General features: G+C 38.5%; 1 protein-coding gene across 3 annotated transcripts in view; it reads left to right on the top strand.

Annotated features, from left to right (window-relative positions):
• Window positions 1-19,115, top strand: part of LOC127377312 (probable G-protein coupled receptor 153) — a 36,455-nt gene extending 17,340 nt beyond the window's left edge. The window contains exons 3-7 of one of the 3 annotated variants that reach the window (XM_051425061.1): window positions 3,618-4,047; window positions 10,480-10,669; window positions 13,121-13,150; window positions 15,517-15,536; window positions 16,123-19,115. In XM_051425061.1, coding sequence (XP_051281021.1) covers window positions 3,618-4,047; window positions 10,480-10,669; window positions 13,121-13,150; window positions 15,517-15,536; window positions 16,123-16,962 — 1,510 coding nt within the window. In that variant the 3' untranslated portion in view covers window positions 16,963-19,115. Of the gene's footprint in view, window positions 1-3,617; window positions 4,048-10,479; window positions 10,670-13,120; window positions 13,151-13,705; window positions 13,891-15,516; window positions 15,537-16,122 lie in introns of all 3 variants that reach the window. The other 2 variants (XM_051425060.1, XM_051425062.1) reach the window with 2 other exon arrangements.
• The last annotated feature ends 1,831 nt before the right edge of the window (window positions 19,116-20,946 follow it).

Genomic DNA, 20,946 nt, shown 5'->3' with positions numbered 1-20,946 from the left:
TTCAAAGTTCTACAGAATAATTTCTTTCCAGCAACAATGTTCTGGTTACTCACAGTTTTCACTGTTTTCTTCTGAAGAAATACTCGCCATGAAATCTGTTGACAGTGTGTTCTTGGATTGTCTCCATGGCCAGATACCACTAGAGGGAACTGAGAAAATATGTTTTATTTATAATTTAAGGGGTACCAACCCTTTAAGATTTGTCAGCACATTTTATCACACATTTCAAACATACTTTGCCCTTTACACATTAAACCATATTTTTTTCTATTATTCTTTGCAATATAAAATAAAATAAAAAAGACTTCGCAAATTATAACCTCCTGCAAGGCTTTCCATAAATGCAACATCTGCCAAAGCCACCTTGAAAGACAACATTCTGACATTTAAGCTGCAGGTTTTGGGCCCCTCGCTGCATTTCTGAGCAGATCCTTCAGATGGGATGGGGACGCTGTTTAGATTAGTGTCACTTGTCAGGCTGTTTACATCAGTTTTTGGGAGGAATGCTCTGCATCAGGTGAAATCTCTCTGCTGCCAACACATCTGCCGGTTGCAGTTATTTGGGGTAACACCATGTAAAACCCTCCAGACTGAGCATCTGCCAGCTCTAGCTTCCAGCTTCATTTGGCTCGTCACAACAAGTGATATTACTAAGTAACACTGAATAATAAAGATCAGGTTCACCTCACATTAACAGTCAGCACCCTGCTGCAGTAACACCATTTTGGTCTTGTTGGACTCCCAAGACATCTGCTGTTCACACGTAATCAGATGTTCTGAGCAACATTGCCGCTTCCTTTGAAACAAGATTTTGATGCTATTTCTGTATGTATTCAGGGATGTACAAGTGCTGCTTTAACATTACCTGTTGTAATGGTTTTTAAGAAGCTGCAATTATTAATTACACTTTTACAAACACATTTAATGACCAAATAATACTATTGTGTGGTATTTATCTTAAATCAGTACCACAAAGGAGTATCAATCTATTTGGATTGCTTTGATTTCTACATTTTTACACTTAATTTCTCATTTCAAAACCAGGGAATGTTATGGTATGTTATGATATTTGTTATATGATGTCTTTGATAGGTATTGTATCTGCAATGAAAACTGATAATAGTTGTACATAATAATTAATGATAGTTATACAGTAACAAACCTATACTGACCACATTCAATGATCAGTGTGATAGTTTGTAGTTTGCAATTTAAGGACATCTCACCTTGATCGCACACCTCAGAGTTCTTGGTTTTTTGTTATTCATGTTATTCATTTGTTATGGTCTGGTTATAAAGCGCAGAGCAATCATTTGCAGATGAATGCATTTCTAGAGAAAAAACTGGCGAATACAGCCAGAGCACATATGAAATCGGCATTCATTTTTGCACAATACATTACAAACAAGCTGCTATGTGGGTTTATTGAAATGGTGCAGAAATTTGTGCTGCGGTACATGTGGTGAAGATCAGTATTCTGTTGCCTCGCCCTTCCTCCCCCTGCTGAAAAACAAAGAGTGATTGTACTTCCTGTGGCATCAGGCCTGCAGTGCTCAGCCTGCAGTCTGCATGGCCAATTTTGCAGATAAGCAGACGTTCAAATAAGATATGCAAACTTCCTTTTAAATCTATGCTCAATCTTGCTATCTATATTGCTTGTGCAGCTGTCATTATTGGCTGATGCCCTCACAGAGCTATCAGGCTTTACACCAATGCTTTTATCTCCCTCGTCTGTTCTTGCTCTCATCTGACTATACTCTCCTTTCTGGAAACACTGACTTTCCTCTCAGCATCTCCTCTTCTTGTTTTCAAGTCACTTTTAACAACGATATGGAGTGGAGTGATAGCTCAGGCGATGCACCGTGTAATTGCTGTTCATCTTTCATTTAAATCGCTCCACGTTTGCCCTGCTGAGGCAGCATGGCTGCCTTGTCTCTGACATTAACACACACCGAAGGCCTGAATTATGAATTCCAACCTTGTACTTCGGCAGCTGTTCTCATCACCCTGCGCTCACTATCTCTTAGGAGCTTTTTCTCTCGCAACGCTCTCTCTCTGGTAATAGATTCAAGCAGCTTGGTGACGTAACTTCCCCATCATATGTACCCCAGGCATATTCAGGAAAGGCTAGCATAATTACTCACAGTGACAACAAGACCTACTTGTCTTTGCACAAAGCCATAGTGCAAAGATAGATGCTACAGCTGTCCCCTCGGTGCCACTCATATTGTGTCAGTGCATGTATGCTAATGCATTACTAGTTACAGATATTTATTTTTAACTATATATTTGACTCATTTTGTATGTAAGGGGTTAGACTCTAGAGCTAGCCAGTGCTCCTTCAGAGGGTTTTAATGAGAGGAAGAAGAGGATAGGCGGCATGTGCTCTGGCTCTCTTGTGAGAGACAGATTGGGTTTCCTGCCAAAACTGCCCCTGGACCACTGACGCTTAACAGAGAATTTACTGTATTCCTCTCGAACACAAATGAAGGAGGAAAGGTACGTTTCTGTAAACTGTAGCATTCTGTCAACATGTTGCTGGTTATTATATACACTTTTAAAGGAGGCCAATTGGACTGTGGATGGACTGTCGTGACAATAAAATCTCTAAGTTTTAAAAGCTATGTAATGGACAGTATCTGTGGAGCTACAAGCTAAAAAAAGAATTGGCCTCTTTGTATGATTTGTTGTTGATGCCTTGAACAGCTCAGCACTATTTGAGGTGTAAATGGTTTGGCAGGATGGCACAGTCTTTCGTCAAGTTGAGAACACCAGTAACGGCCTGCCATATTTTTAGATGTACATGTGCTGTGGCAAACCTTGAAAAGTGCCACACCGCCAGAGGACACAAACACATTCAGCAAATTGCTCGACTGTAACAATTACTTGTAGGTGAGAGGAAATAGAAATCCCTTCATGCTGAAATAGACCTAGATGACAAATAGACCGAGGGACGTAAAAAGCAATCTTTTACCATCAGCAAAGCATTGATTTCCCTCCATTCAACTCCAGTTTATCTAAGTGATGACTGTGTGAGATAGTGTTTTTTTCAGCTTATATGTCCCAGGTGCAGATCTGCCATTTTGTGACATTTACAGCATTTTGCCAGAGTGTAGGTGTAGTCGTACAAAGGATCTTTCCCACTGAGTGTCTCAGTCAGACATGATTGTCCACCATCAGTCTCCTCCATATAAAATATAATTGTACTGTGAGACATCTCATTAGTGCCCATTTGAATTATTTTATGCAACACAGAGAGTTCACACACAGGTGAGTGGTGTAAGTTGGTGGCACTCTGTGCTGTAATTGCTTCTGTATTAGGAACCCACCTTTATCTTCTAATGTAGTCTATTTTACAGGTTTTACTTGTTGTCTGTTTTGAGGATTGTTAAAGGTTTTCAAACATTCCTCCATATACTTTCAGTGTTAGTGGTCCAAGCACCTGCACATTTTGTGTCCTAGCAGAAATTGTATTGTGTACAGTGCACAATGCATCAGTTTAGGACTCTACAGCTACAGCAGATCCACAGCAGAGAGAGAAGCCAAAGCCCTTTTCTCTTGAAGGCCTGACAGCATTTATGGTTACTTTATGCTAAAATCTGTGGTTCTGCTTCCAGGTTGAGTAACACCAAGAAGCAGGCAGTGCATACTGTGATGGGAATCTGGATGGTCTCCTTCATCCTGTCCACGCTTCCAGCAGTGGGCTGGCATGACACCATTGACCGCTTCTACACCTCTGACTGCCGATTCATTGTGACGGAGATCGGTCTGGGCTTCGGCGTGTGCTTTCTGCTGCTAATCGGTGGCAGCGTTGCCATGGGTGTGATTTGCATCGGCATTGCTCTCTTCCAGACCTTCTCCATTCAGGCGGGCCACAATGCCGACAAGAACAAGTTCAACGTCCCCACCATAGTGGTGGAGGATGCCCAGGGGAAGCGCAGATCATCCATCGATGGATCTGAGCCTCTCAAGACTTCACTGCAGATCACCTACCTGATCAGTGGTATTGTCTTCATCTACGACTTCCTGACTGGCTTCCCCATACTGGTGAGTTCAATGCTTAAACATGATTGCAGTTAATGATGGAGCAGAACTGGATAAAATGTCTGAAAGATAAATTCAAACTTTAGACGCAGATGTTAGACTCCTGGATCAGTTGTGACTGAGTGTGTATGATTATAGTATCATAAGTATACATGCAAAATAATGGAGAGAGCATTTTAAGAAATTACTGTGATACATAATAAAACGTTAAGTGTGATTTGTTAAACAGTAAGTCAATTGTAGCCTATAGAGAAGCATTTCAAAAACTGTCTTTGCAATTATCATTTTGCAGTGTAGTTTTCAACCTGACAGTCAAAAATAAATTCGTATTAGCTAATTAATTAAGGTTTTTACACATAGACTCTAAGTTAGCACAGCTTGTGTTATGATTATGCCTTTTATGTACAATATTTTCATATTAGTTTTTTTTTTATGGTATGTGTTTTTTTGGTTTCGTTGCCGCCCTCTTAGAAAACAATACACACAAACATACAGTGAGGTAAGTCTAATGGCAGCTATTTTTGTGACCTCTTTGTTGTGCGGAAGGTTAATTGAGTTGGAACTGGATGGACAGGGTTGGTCAGGGTAAATATTAAGGTAAAAATAACAGTTTGAGGGTGGAGTTTGTTCACTGCAGCTCCTGTAACCAAACCATACTGTTTTATTATTTACATGAGCTTAAATGTTCCTGCTCATCTGGTGCGGTAAGTAGGTCAGGATAAGTGTGTACAGTACGGATGGTGTGTGTGTCTTTATATACAGTCTGTAGTCTATGGTTCCAGTTGAGAACTAGTTCCAAATTGTCCAATTCAATCATAACCATATGTCTTCGAGCTTATGAATTCCTTTTATTGATGCTGGCATACGTTTCTGACAGCTGTCTATTGCGAAACAATGACGTCAAACTCATGCGTCTACTCTGCTGGAAACTTGCAGCAAGGAGTCATGGAGGAGAAGAAACAGTCCAAAGCGTGGCTTCATAAAGATAGTTGTACTGTCTGTAAATTGATCTTTTCAAGTAAGGCTGGAAACACCAGCAACGTTAACTCTCTATGCACAAGCTCTACTGCTTCACAGCAGGGTAAATATTGTCTGTTATAATAAAATTAGCGCCTTGCAGGTAGGCTTACAAGATTTTTTTCTTTGATGAAGAAAACCTGAATGCTGTACAAATAGTAGGGATGAGAATTGAGAACCGGGTCCAAATTAAACAGCGGTTAAACAGTGGAGCTTTTGCACACTTGAGTCACATGGAGGCCTTTTTATTACTCTGTTTTTGCACTCAGAGTCAGAGATAATAAAACAGTTGCATTTACGCTGAAAAACTGTGTTGGCACATTATTTTTTTTCCACAAATAAAATTGCCCAGCAAGAGAATCGATACAGAAAATCGGACCGATAAGCTGAATCAACAACAACCTCTAAGGGATGCTGATTGTATTCTGTCTATAATAACAACAATAATAATATGTTGGCCAACACTATTAGAAAAAGCCTGAACAGTGTCATTTGTGTAGGAGACCTGGCCCGGTTGTCCCAGGTACATGTTACAGTTCAGCACTGGAATCACCTTCCTTCTGTTGCCTTTAACAGAAATCCAGGCTTTAAACACAGTGTGACTTCCCTCTACTTCCTGGGGAAACTGATCCTTCAAGTGCATTATCAGTGAGTGAAGGAGCGAGCTCTGTTTCAACGTGTTGCCATTTGGTTTGCAAATTCCACCCTCAGGTTCTCATAAATGTTTAAACAAGTCAATTCATTGGTTTTCTATGCTGACTTGAGAGCCTGTAGAAAGCTCAAGGCTTATTGCCTGGGATGCAGCCAAACCAGCCACCCTGTCATCTTAAAAGCAAGTCAGTGAGTTAGAGCTTTTTCCATAAGGAAAATGTACTTTTTTAGAATATTTTGTTAAAGCAAGTACATTCTGCTTATGTTTAAGCCACAGTCTGTCCACAGCCTGAACTTTAATTGCAAGTATATTGTAATGGTAGAGGTTTCTTACATGAGGGTATACAGTATGCTATCACTCTTATTAGTTCTAAGTGGAAGAACATTATGCGTATCAAAGTGCCTCAGCGCCAATTTATATATAATACATTGCCTTGGTTGTGTTATCATTTGTACAAACCATCTGTTAGTAGTCATTTTTACATTAGACAAACCTTTTTTAATTAAGTGTTGCACACCTGAGGCAAGCTGAACAGAAACTATCTGCACAAGCCTTTAATGCTGAAATCTGAAGCACACAGCAAGATAACTAGTACTGTGCCTCATAATTATAGGATGGATATGGTAAGTGTGGTGGTCATTGTTTGCTTCAATTCAAGCAATGACTTAATAGAAACACGTCACAGCCTGATATTATGGGAGACAATCACAAACCTCAAAGGGATTCGGCCGGATTACAGTTGTTTTATATTTCCCAGTACTATTTCTGTGCTCAGTTGAGTGATATTCTAAATATCTCTAACCATAACATCCACATCACAAGCAATAACATGTCATTCTTATTGTTTCATATTAAAATAAAGTGTAACACGTTCTCTTAAAAGCCTCAAGCTATCAGTAAAATCTCAGCAAGAAAAACCTTCAATGGGGAGTGATGACACAATAACAACTTACAGGTCTTGGCTATTAAAGTGATCTTAAATTATGCCTTAAAGTCATGCTTCCTGTTTTCTGTATAATTATACAAATCTGCTGCCATTTGCCAATATCTGCCCACCATGAGCTGAGCAATATCAACCTCACGCAAAAAATGCTCCCTTAAAAATGGTCTCTTTTAATAAGCTGACTAATTAATTGCTGTTTGCGGGGTTTCTTATTGTTAACAAAGCTGTCATCCTGTAAAAGAGACTAATTTTACTCACTGCAAAATACTGGTTTGCCTAAAATTTGCTCTCTTTGGCCTTACTACAAGGAACATGTAGGGTCCACCCTGAAATTCTGGGAGAGATGGTAGCAAATCAGTTTGCACCAAAATGAATGTGAATAAAGGTAAAGTTACTGAATGAACTCTGTTATTAAATACTTGCTGGTAAGAGCAATTACTCAACACTGATGAGCTCACAGGTCTTTAGGCGCCACAGCTGCTGTTTTTTGAAAAAAAAAATCAGAACACTGGGAAAAGCTTTTTATGAATTAGTGAAATTTAGTGTAAGATTAAACATGAATAGTAGGAGAGCCACCATTTCTTGTCTCATTCTTCTGTCATTATTGTTGCACTGCTTAATTAGTGTGTGTGTCATATTTTATCACGCCTCTACACCGAGATGTTTGAATTCAGGATCAGAGGTGAAACTGCATTTTTGTTGCTTCATGAGCTGGAAGTTGTTTTTGAAAAGACAGTGTTGTATTACTTTTACAACATCCTACTGGGTTTCTGTATGTGTGTGCATAACAGAGAGGGTAGTATAGTACTAATGAAAGATCATATTTCCAGTGCAGTGGCAGAAACAACAAAAGGTCTGCTAGCTGTCTTCATAACCTTACGTAATGAGCTATTTAAATGCATGGAAAGCTGTAACACACATACAAACGTATGGTGTTACACAGAGAAATACTGACGAATAGATTTATGAACCGAACATAATAGAATCACCACTGTGGGAAAAACATTATAGATACTCAAAGACACAAAACAAAAATAGAATTATCTATGTAAGCATATACTCAGTAACTGGCCAGTATTTTTGATAAATGACTTACACTCACAACATTTTTATATGCAAGTGACACTGTTCTGAGATATCATCTTTGAAAGACAGTGGCCGTCATATATTTGTTTAACTAAGAAATTACAATTATGCAGCACCAATGCTCATTATATAACTCCCAATTACAGTTACATCATTGCCTCTGTAAATAGTCTCATACTAAAATTCATGTAAGTCATTTAATGTCATTTTTGCTAAACATCCTGTTATCAGTTTTATAGGCTGCAAGAGTTTATAGTTAGAGAAAACACACACGGTGGTACACTGATAAGAACGCCACCACTTATAAGCTTTCAAAGGAACAAAATTAATTATACCTGTCAGTGGAAAATACATTATCTGTTACAGCCTACAGCATCATGGGTTTTCAACGTGTTGAGGTGCATTATGACATTTTGCCAGAATGAGGGTTTTAACTAATGTGTTGGATCTGCATTCAGTTATTATGCTCTCTGGCAGACGGATCAGCATATCTATATATATAGATATGCTGATAGAAAGAACTATGTTTACCTACAATATCTTTTGTTGTCTCTCATGTCCTTGGTTTGGCTGACATTATATAGATTGATTCAGCTCAGTAGACAAACTAAGATCAGTATCAAGCTGAGACTTCATGAGTCTCGTAGCGATGCTGCTGCTGCTGTAGGGCTGGTGCTCGAGTTCAAGGTGTGACCAGAGGAGGTGACGCCCAAGATAATGAGTCTGAGTTAATCAATCTGATCAGTGTCTTAGCCTGATGCATTAGAGATGAGGATTAGAAACTGAACCTGTCAGCTTTAATAATCAGATAATGCTCTGTATTACTTCACTGAGGTAGAGAGCCCGTATTAGCTCTAATGCTTGTTGTAAAAAGGGGTCGTGCCCAAAACAAGGTCACCTTTTGTGAGCAGTTCAGTGGCTGAATGCAGATATAAAATGAATGAATAAGGTGATTAGATGCAACTACTTTCATCTAAAATTCTGAATGCATCTGAGCCAGTTATGAGAAATGTTAGAAAACACAATTACAAAACATCTGAATTTTTTATTCCTCATTCCTTACACAGTGGTGACCTGTACATAAAGCTTTCAGCTGTGCCCTTGTTGTTTTTCACCACTATTCCCTGAACTGTATGAATGTGACATGGATTTGCTTTTAGATTTACAATATGAACCATATAAATCATCATATTTGATCCATACTGTATATTCTGATTGGGAGTCTACATGCTGCATAAGATCAATTTAACTGTTGCGTTACATAGTCAGTTGTACAACGTAAATATTAGAGCTCACATTTGATCATACTTTGAGCTTAAACCTTTAACTAAGGTCTGAAATGATTTGACTGTTTTGATTATTGATTAATTGTTGAAAGCTTTCCAAAATTGTAGCTTCTCAAATGTGAAGATTTGCATTTTTTCTCTGTTTTATATCATTGTGAATTTAGTGATGTTGTTTTCATACTATTTCATGAAATTTTGTAGATTAAATGGTTTATCGATTGACTGAAAAAATACTAAATGGATTAAGAAAAAGTTGCAACACTAGTTCATGTTTGTATGCTGTATATAACAACATTATGTAGGCTGTCCTTGCCTTTACATAGTCACTTTTACTAAGATATAGGACTGGATCTGAGGGATAATGCTCAGTATTTTGTACTCTGAGTGGACTCTACAACCTTTTGCTGAGTGCCTACTGAGAGCACTATAGCTTATCAGAAAACAGAGAGCATGTTGTTACTGCATGTGTCTCTTACAGGTTTAACAGAGACATGTCTCACGGCAGATCTTTTACTGGATTTAGGCCTGCAGCTACATGTAAAGTTCATGTCAGGTTCTGTAATGCAGGTTCTGTCATCTGGATCAGGCCGGATCTGAACTAAAATCATTTCCACCGCAGCTTATTTGTCTGTGGTAGTTTGTGGAAGAGTCTAATTCTGTTTTTGTTACGTATTTTAAGAGTGACTTGGAAAAGTTATTTGCTGACCTTAAGGTAGCAGGAAAACGTAATTACACTTTGTTTAGCCTATAATATTGTACAGAACTTTGCTGTGATGTAGTTCGGACTCTGAAGTTCTCAGCGGGCTGTTTTCTGTTTTGGTTGCTGTTAAGAGCATTGGTAGTACCCATTTAATGACCTATGGGATGTATCGGCACTCTCTCACTTTGCTTATTTAACCTACCCAATGCTGCTTATAATGTAGAATAAGTCTAATGTAATTAGTGTATCATAGTACATCATTTTTTGGATATCTGAATTGAGTTTTATGTTATTGAGAAATATACTGATTCATACCCGGAGCCCCAGCACAACACAGTGGTATCTATTGACCACTGAGCAGCCCCACTGAGGCTCATTTAGCTTATTCAGTAACCTCCCTCGCCCACCTGTTCTACATAATTTGTATTAAATTACAAACTACTAAACTGCATGCAACAGGTGATTTCTGAGAGTCATCATTGGGGTCATTACTACAATAAACAGATCCATTAAAATAAAATAACATGGTCCGTTTCAATTGAGTCCTCTGGCATGTTGATAAGATGAATTATTACTACCTTTTAAACAAAACAGCCTGGGAAAGCAATGTTGCAGTAAACATGTGAGCCCTGTCATTTATCAGTTTTCTGAATGGATTTTAATGACACTATGGACTGTAACATAGTAAGCAGTTGTCATACAGCACAGTAGCTGCTTATGTTCTTTCTAACCATATACTGACCCTGCCCAGGTGGTGAGCTTTGCCAGCCTGAAGTTTGAGCGCTCCTACAACTGGATGGTGTTGTGTGTGCTGTGGTGCTCCATTGCCCAGTCCATCCTGCTGCCCATGTTCCTCTGGGCTTGTGACCGCTATCGGGCTGACATCCGCATGGTGTGGGAGAAATGCGTTGCCATCATGTCCAACGACGACGTGGACGAGGGTAAGCCAATGCCAGGTGTCTCCCTCCTGTCCTGCCTCCTTTTCCTTTTCTTCTTCACCTGATGATGTGTATATAGATGATGATTCCTATTTCCTAAGACAGCTCAGGGTGGACTAGTGAAAACTCTAAATAGTAGAGTTTATCGAGTTAAATGCTCCATTGGGACCTTCACAAACTGAATTGGCAAAAGTGATTCCAAAGATAATTTGGTATATTTTTACTTTGTATAAGTCTACAAAATCCAAGTGAAAGTTAAATATTTGACAGGACTCTCTGAATTCAGGATTTGAGAGAGTCGATTGTGTTGAAAAGTGTTCTGGACTGTCTTTGGCAATAGAAATTACAGTGACAACTGTGCTTTATCAACCTGAATTGTTTTGTCTCTTAGCCCAGGGAGTAGTTGTACTGGGGAAATTGAGGGCAGCAATATTGCAGGAAGGGAACAGAGTTAGTATCAAGCTAAAGAAACCTTTAGTTTATAGCCTGATGTTTAATAGGGTGTTTTCAGAGTGTGTAAAGAGAACTGATTCAGTCAGATCACAGGATGTGATTTTAAGAACATTGTACATTATTGTTCTTTAGACAACTGAGAAGTGGTTTTAGGGAGTTTCTATGAATGTTTTGACCCATTTTTTTGTCACCAGCCACCTTCCAGTCTACAGAGGGTCAGCATTTTATTCCTTAGTATCACTTGTGATAGTGACAGGCTTATCTTGTGACAGTTGACTCTGTAACTTTTAGCTAGCATTCTCAAAAATCACAGGTTTATTATAAGTCTTATCACCACATGAAATGTCAGAATTGCTCTGTCAAGAGGTATTAGAAATTGAAGGAAGTTAATATATTCCTGGTTTCTACCTCATGATGCAGGTTTAAATTGCTCGTTGACCCATGATTACTGCAGCTTCACATCCTCACCCTCTGACTGCTTTGCTTGGTATCCTAAATATTAAACTATGCAATTACAGTTTTTAGCTGCCATCTATTTTCAGTCAATCCACAAATTAAACAAGACATTAGAAATAGTGATGCTACTTAATTATTGTTACAGAAACATTTTTAACATTTTATCTTTGTTAGTCTCATTGATCTTAGGGAAATATAGCCTATGTTATGTTTAGGCCAGGGCCATCCAAGATAATAATAAATAATCATATATAATAACAAAATCTAAATGGAAATAGATCATTACCAAAATAACATTTTATTATATTTACACCCTAATTGATGGAACATTTTATCATTTGGTTAAATGATTACAGAGTGGTTAAGACCTTTACAATGGCAATCATGGTTTTGGCTGTTTGTATATGTTTCTTAAATAAAGAATGGTACATATTATTTAGTTTCTTTTGAATGCTCATTACATTATATTTTGTTGTAGTTTGAGGTCTGAAATCAGTGGTCAAATGTTATCATGTGACCTATCATGTGACCTTTGTTGTCAGGAGATGAAACTGAAGTGACAAGTGTCTGTGTAACATAACTTTCTATACTAAAATATATTTTTCTGTGTTTTTGTACGTGGTGTGTACTTTATAAAATGCTTTACTTTACCATGCTATGAGATTGATGTCATTACAAAAAAAAGGAAAAGAAAGAAATCATGATGGAGAAAGGACATATTTACCTTGCAGCACTTTTTCACTCCAATGCTTTTAAACTGGGCAATCTTCCTCTAGAATTCCCTGCCATGAGAGGATGATACAATAAAGGATCCAGAGTCAAACTGGAACAATAGCAATAAAGCTGAAAAGCACTTTCATGTCATCATGATGGTCATATTTCCCTCAAGTCACAAAGGGATACACCCAACTGAAATAGATTTAAAATGATTTTTTCATACATATGTTTTTTATTTATTTATTTTGGTTTTTGTTTGTTGTTGTTTTTATTTATTTTTATTTGTGTGATGTTGACTCCTACTTACTGGTCAGATTATAGTGACTTGAAGCAACAAAAAAATAAAAATACATATTTTAAGGCACAAGTCTTAATTAAACTGCACTTGGTAAAGATCTGACTAATAGATACAAGAGAAGTGGTCCAAGACTTGCGTCTTTCATCACAGAAATATCAATGTATTCCAAGGGGCTGAAAATGAAACATTTCACCAAGGAATCACAGACACTTCAATAAAATTTGGTCCCAAAATTAGGTCACATGATAATCATAGAAAGGCTTGTGGACTGGGTCCGTGACCAGATTTCCACAATTCATGCAAACTGATGACAGTACGAACCATCTGTCTTTTTTTCTATTGGCACTGTTTAAACTCAACCCGATCTGAACCCCTTCTCTCCTGTTTCTAACCCTCCAAACCTTTTGATCCTCTCCCTCTTGACACCCTCCCTGATAACTGCTCGTTGTCCAGCAGGAGCCATAAAGCAACACAAGGCAGTCCATATTCTGTGTGATAATTAACACTGCCAGTTCTCTGCTTTTTTCCAGAGGGCTTGCCATGTATAACTCATCACAGTTGTATGTATAAGGACTGTTTCCTGTTTTTCCGAAGCTACTGACTTGCATGCCAAGCTGCCTGTGCAAATAGCTACTTTCATCTTTCATCTTTTTGGCCAACATTTTCCTCAAGATCAGCATTTTACACCCATCTCCAATTGATCCTTAATGAACATGAATGCAGTAATTGGGAAAATAAACTTGGTAGATGGGTATTTATACGCCAAGAAAACTTGACATTGCTTGTATGATTTTATTGTTCAAAATGTAAGCCCTGTACCTTGAAAGATTCTTTATGCAACTAATTGGCGTAGTTTCTAAATTCAGAACCAATCTGAGGTTTTTTTTAATCCCTTTACAATAATTTCAATTGAATTATTGGTCATTTTTTGTAGCAAAATATATATATTTTTTTACTTAAACCTAATATTCTTGAGCAGACCCATAGGAAAAGTCAACAAATCAGAGAACAATTGAACTTGTCTCTCTTATCTATTCGTCTGTCTGTCTGTCTGTCTTGTGTATTGAGTTCGTTGCTCTCTAATCCTGACGCTCGTGCTTTTCTGCACTTTGCAGAAAACAGCCAAGATGGAGGAATTCATGCCGACTTAATATATGACAGACCATATGACTATAGCTCGGCGCCTGAAATCGTGACGGTAGACCGTAATGCCAAGTATGAGTTCTCAACCTTAGAAAGGGGGGTTCCGCAAGGGTATCCATTGAGGGAACAACAGGAAGATAAAATGCAGTATTTGCAGGTATATTTTCATTGATTTTCTTCATTTCTTTTAATTGATCAGTTGAACTATTTTTAAATGACACTTCATTGCTGATGTGCATGATGAAATGGCCTTGTCGGCCTTTTACAGTATCTTGATTGAATTTTCTGGAATCATCAGACATTTTGTGAAGCTATCTCTCCCAGATATTTCACAGATTTATTTATTTTTGTTGTCGTTTTTACCTTAATCAAAATTATACTCTTGCTGACTAATGTTTGGTAAATATGACCATCGGCAGTCCCATCAACATATTAGATGTGCTTCATTTATCGACTAGTGTGTCCTAGCCATTCAACTGACAACATTTTTATTTTGTAAGAGGGTAAGAGTTTAGTAACTGACTTACCTTCTACATTTCAGGAATCCCTCAAGGTTTCAGGAAAGCACTTTAAATGTCTGCTCATGTTCTACCCAAAAGCATTGTGTCCATTGTATCTGGCATCCATCTCAGTCAGATGCAGAGCTGTGAAATGCTTCTTTTCAGCCTGCATTAACACCAAAACTTGTTCTAACATGCAGCCTTCTAGGGCAATTCAACAGAACCTTCTTTTCTGTTTTGGTCCCAATACTGACTTAACTTTGTAAACTACAAATTCTGGCGTATCAGATTGGACCAATATTAATGAAATGATTGATTAAATTAGTGATGATGATAAACATCTTGCTGGACTTGGCCTGGAAGACTGTGGTGAAGATATGTAACTTTAGAACCAACTGATGCAACCTACACAATGTTAACTTTTACAAAGCATCTTAACACTGTGTCATCTTTGTCAGAAACAACTAAACAAGGGCTTCAGTTTTCTCAGAACAGCCTGCAGCCCAAGCAGTTTACCTTTACTTGAATAATTTGCTTATTACTCCAAAAAAAGAACCCAGATGTCCAACATTATAATGGACAAATGTTCCTACAGGATTGGATCTCTATTCAGTTCAACCTTTTGAGAAGCCTTGAAACAGAGATGTATACAGTAGCTATCACTTCATTAGACCAAACCATTACTCCATCCATTGTTTTTGTGACCGATACACCTCTTCACATGACAGTAGATTCATTTGACTGCAAAAATAGTTGGCCGTGTTACTGTATTCCTCGCTGTATATGTGTGATCGTGAAACAAATAAGGTGCATTCTTAATTTCAGTTACAGGAAGACTGGCTGAACTGTGATACAGTCACATTATTGTGTTGCTGCTAGAAGGGTTAAGGCCCAATTAGACCATGAATCAACAAAACCCTTCAAATCATTATCAAGTGACACCTCCATTTGAGAATTGCTATGGCACTTCTCAAGTGGTTTGATTGCAGAATAAAGCCTCTTTGGCTTTATTGGCCTGTGTGTTTGTCTGTCTGTCTGTCTGTCTGTCTGTCTGTCTGTCTTTCTCTCTCTCTCATTCTGCCAAGTCTGTCCTGCATCGTAATTCATTCTAATGCTTGTGCTGCCCTCTGCTGTCCACCCCTCCCACATAACCCACTCAATGCTACTGTATCGTCTGCTGTCTCATTTCTCTGCATTTACTAAAACCCACCACAGGGGGGCAGACTGATATCAATCTTGTGGCTCTTGACGTCACCTTGACAAACCCTCTCTCTCTTGCATAGTTGTCAGAACAGAATGGAATGTGAGTATAACATATAGGGAACTATCCACTTTTTTCAGTTTTCATTTCCAACTAATGGAGGTGAATAATAGTTCAGTTATAACCCTGTTGATGTATGTTAGAATGTTAAAAACAAATGCATACATGTCTGAGGGATTAATTAAAAGTTAAAATTACACTTAACATGTTTGACAGACAACTTATATGTGCAACATGTAGGATTTTACACAAACCCTTCAGCTGAATCAGGATGCTACAAATAGAAAGAATTCAGAAACTAAGATGTCTTCTTTATTGCGAATTTGCAGAAAAGTTTCAAAGTCATAAACCCAAATATTTACACAAAGCAATTCATTGGGACTACTGCAAATCAGTGTTATTACTAAAACTGTAGTGTTATATCACAGTGGCATTGACAGCCACATAAAGAATCCTACATGTAAAATAACTTATAATTGACAATGTAGATGTACTAATGTTATATAACATGTTACTTACTTAATGTGCAGTGCTACAATTCTTACTGATTCTGTGCTGTTGTAGAATTGTTGAATTAAATTCAACGTTATTGATAGACTGAAGGGTTTGGTCTGTGTGTTGCGTCCAGGTGCCCCCTACAAGAAGATACTCCCACGACGAAACCGACATGTGGACCAGCGACCGGATCCCCTCATACCTTCACCGATGGGGCTCCACCGAGGACATGATAGTGAGTGCCCACTACAGCTCCACCTTGCCGCGCCACGAGAGGCGCAGGAGCAGCCTGGTCTCCTACCACGAGGAGAGCCACCATCACCATCACCCTCACCGCAAGCGGCGACGCTCTGAGGATAGTATGCACTCCCTCAAGCACCTGCCACGTGTGGTGTGTGGCGGAGAGCACTATGAGGATGAACTGCGGTGTTTCAGCCGCGATGAGGTGATTAACTTTATAGATGAGACGCCGCTGCCGAGCCCCAGGAAGAGCCCGCGGCGCACATCCACCATCTCACTTATCCCCAATGTGTACGAACAGCACACAGTCATCCTTCCTCACTTCCCGCTCACAGACTTTGAGCGTGAGCCTCAGGCGCTCAGGCGTGTCTCAGAACACAAAAGGAGCAGTAGTCGGGGAAACTCACCCGAGGGTTCCCCCAAACCAGACAGACCTACTGGAAAGAAGAGCCCTGGGGCTTGTGGCTCTGGTAAAGGCTGCCGGGAGCGCCAAAGAGACGGGAAACAGCAGTGTGAAGTAGGCTCACCTAGGCGTAGCCAGCAGACTCCAGGGCACTCTAGGCCGAGGACAGGCGGCGGAGCTGGGGCTGGTGCTGGAGCTGACTGGGGGCATCAGAAGCACCTGAGCAAGGCCGAGAGTAAAGGAAGCACAAACAGTTTTGTAAGCACACCCTCGGTATCATCCTCGGGATACATCACCTTTCACTCTGATTCTGTGGGCTCCACGACCTAAAAAGCAAACTTTCCCTTGTTAATATCAACATAATAACTAAAGTTATTATCATAATGAAAACCACTAGAGTATTGGTGGTTATGGGAAAGTGACATACTGGGTTATTTGGCCTTTTTACTTGTGCCACTTTTCTGTTTTACTATATATACCACCAATATCTGTTATGCTAAATGGCCTTGAGAACTTTGGACATAATGTCTGAATGGGCCTAACGTTCATTTCGTATGTAGGCTGGTGGAAAGGTCGGGTGATTCTGCTTTCACATCACACAATATCCACACCACACTTTTTTCCAGCACAGGCACAAATAAACTGTTTTTAATGGCGTGAACATTCCCACACCTTGTTTTTGCTGTTTGATGTTGTTTCCTATGAAATGCTCAAAGAATTGGAGGAGGTAGTTATTTGGGTGGTGTTCATTTCTTTCTATTTTTTGCACTTAAGAACTTGAGCTTACATTGTATTTTATTTGGCCTGTAATGGCTGTGTGTTTTGTTGTATGGACACATTTGCTTTAAAACCAAACTTTCCTGAATACCGCCCATTTACCTTGAAATTTACTTAAGGATACGACACAATATACATATTTATTTTATTTTGATCATGATGTACAACTTTTTTATTAACAATATTATTAACAACACATGAAAAGCTTTTTTTCAAGCACCCATATATGTTTAAGTAAACTGAGAGTGGTAATCCCAAACTCTTTAATGCCTAATAGTTTTACAGTTACTGTGTGAGATATTGAGATATTACGTGAAGACCCCAAATTCTTAATGAAAATGTGAAGTCAGTTTTTAAAGATTGACATGTCATGTATATATGAAGGATACTGGATTCATGGTTTCGTTGTTTTTTGTTTTGTTTATTGAGATCTATGCTTAGAACATTTCCTCCCAATTCTTATTATTCCACTGTTTGTGTTGAGATCATCGGGCATCAACAGTTGCTCACGACATTGGATATTTGCATACAGAACATCAGACCAATAGGGCTGGAAATGGCTTTATCCTCATCTACTGAGCATGTCAGCCTGACCTCACCTCCTGTTTCAATTATGTGTTAGAAAGCACCAATAATGAATTTAGTAGAAGAAGTGGGAACCTTTAAAAGACATCCAATGGTCCAAAAGTTGATATCACAGAATTTTTTTTAGCATGAATTAAGAACATTGTGAATATAATTACAATTGATTATAATTGCAAATTAATAACTTCTGGAAAGTTATATGTTTCAACATAAATCAGACATTATAATTAATATGTTATCTAATAACAGGCACAAAAACAGCTATTGCTATTCTATGAGGTTTTTCACGTGTGAAGAGACTTTATCTAAGCTCCATAAAGTAGCCTAATGGAAATTAAATATAAGCATTTGCAGAGCCCCAGTAATGGATCCTGAGGGAAAAAATAAATGTTCAAAGTCAAAAATAGTATTATTAAATTATCAGTGAAATGCCCCATAATTTTGAGAAATTCTCAGCACACTCAAATGGACACTGGAGTGAACTTTACAATGAAGCTGACTTTACAAATCCCAATGTTAAATTAACAAAGAACTTCTCATGTTTACCAAGTATGACAATTTGCTGACTAAAAAGAGTGAAAACGATTCTACTAACAAATACTAGCAGAACCAACTTTGGGCTTTGACCTCTCATGGACAGTAACTGCTAACATGAATGTATTTGCACTAATTAGGTTTAGGTTTTCAAAGAAATGACTAAGACTATAAGGACAATATGAAATGAAAATATCCCCTTTGACAGCCTTATTAGTTGTGAAACTTTTTTGTTATAACCATCCAAGTAATAAAGTTGCGTATGTGTTTTCACTCATCTGCGGTCCTTTAAATGTTTAGTTTGAATTCTAATGTATTAGTGTACCTCTCAAGCATTGCAGCCTATTCAACTGGAGAATCAGCTGAAATGTATCTTTCTTTGGACCCATAACATCACACCCCCTTATCACACTTTGCTATGTCATAGATTTTTGCATTTTGTGTTTACAATATTAAAATATAATTTTGTAACATATTCAAAGATTTATGACTCAAATATGAATGATGTTAAATGTTATGATTTTCTTGTTCAGATGATGACTTTGTTAAAAAGATATGACTGATTAAATTCACAAGATGAAGCTTCAGAGTGTGTTTTTAGAATTTTACTGGCGGAACTTATCATGATGGATATAATGAAATCCCAGAAGAAAACCAAGGTTTGATGTCATCCAAAATGATATGAAATATTGATCGTCCTCCCTAATTTGGCAGTGGCCTTCTTTAAGCAGGATATGGCCAGAAACATGGTTGAAACTAACGTTATCTATATAAGCTACACATTTTCTGCGTCTGATGGAGTCTCTCAAATGTACGTAGCACCACTGAAGAAAATGAATTAAACAACAATTCAGACTTGAGTTATTACTAATGCTTAAGTGTACCATAAAACTCACATAAAACATAGTCATTTTTAAGCAGAAGACTTCTACAACATCTTATGATCATGAAGATTAAACAAGAGTCTCAGTACCCATGAACAAGACGGTACAAGGGACAGTTGCTATGGTGACATTAACCTGACTCGGCAGTTCACAAGTTAGCTAAAGTTAGTTACAGCTTTTCAAAACCTCCATACTGAGAATGTTTTGTATCTGTTATAGGCTTTTTAAGTTACTAGGTTCGTGTAACGTTAGTTCAGGTGAGTTCAGCTCCGTTATTTAATGAGTTTTTACTTCATAAAGGAGATGTAATGGTGAAAGTAACGTTAATGGTAACGTGAACGGTATTACGTTAGCTAAACAGGCAAAAGATTTATCCCACAAGAAACATTTTAAATCATTTATACCCGTTTTGCTCTGTTATAAACACCAAACATCCTTCGAAACGTCTCTAGGTTTCTCCTACTAACAGGTTGTGTTTTATGCCGGCAGACCCGCGTGGGATGAAAAGTGGAATAAAGCGTCTAGCTAACTAAGCTAACTTTAAGTTAGAGTAAATTAGGTGTATAGGACTGTTTTTAGTAACATTAGGCAACGTACTCGCAAAAACTATGTTAAAAATGATATTTCATTTGAGCGAAAAAAATAAATGTCACGTTTAAACTGGAGCACAGTGTTTTCTTCTGGCGCAGGTGTCTCTAATGAGCTGGTGCCGCACTGCAGCACCTGGTTAAAGCTCGGTGGAGAGGTCGGAGCTGCCTGGTGCCCAAGTTGCCCGCAACAGTGAGCTCGGCACGGCCAGTGGGCACGGCCCCTTTCTGCGTGCTAAAACGTAATTCCACAGTGTGCTGGAGGTCTAACTGGAAACCAAAGCCAGCACTATTGTATACGGTTCACACTTAATTGTGAGGTCTTTGGGTGAGTTACATATTGTATGTTGTAATTGTGTAAGTGAATCTTGTCAAGCCTTCCTAGCATGGACATATTTACCAGCGAAATGAGCAGTGGACGGCGGGGTCTGCAGCGCACTTCATCCTCGTCTGCTCCCTTAAGAGCGCTTGACTGGGCCCAGTCTAATGCTAATAGCTGATTCTCTCCCTCCTTTCGGTTCTCAGCTCTAATATGCGTCGCTATTATAGTGGCAAACCAAACTAGGTTACTTAAACAATGCTGAGAAGAGTTCATAGAAATTCTTAGAAAAAGTTTAAGTTCATTCAGTGTGGAAGTCACGTGGCATTTCCTTTCTTGGATAAAACAAACTTTTCTTGTGCCATGGGCCTCTGTTGGTCTCATTAAAAGAGTAGCTTTGACTTTGTGGGAAGAGAGTATTACTAAGATTTACAGACAGGGTTTGTAAGACAGAACAAAACGCTGGAATAATAAATACTTGCCATAACGGGGTTTGGAGCTGAGAGTTTATTGTTATTTTGAGGGTAAAAAACTTGAACCATGCGGTGTGTACTTTTTTGTCCTCTGCACTGCACCCTAGCACCCCTCTTCTATGGGGCAGCAGCGTCTTTTCAGCATGTATAGCCTA

This window comes from Dicentrarchus labrax, unplaced genomic scaffold (genome assembly GCF_905237075.1).
Source record: "Dicentrarchus labrax unplaced genomic scaffold, dlabrax2021, whole genome shotgun sequence".
Taxonomy (NCBI): domain Eukaryota; kingdom Metazoa; phylum Chordata; class Actinopteri; family Moronidae; genus Dicentrarchus; species Dicentrarchus labrax.
This window is presented reverse-complemented; position numbering and strand designations above follow the sequence as displayed.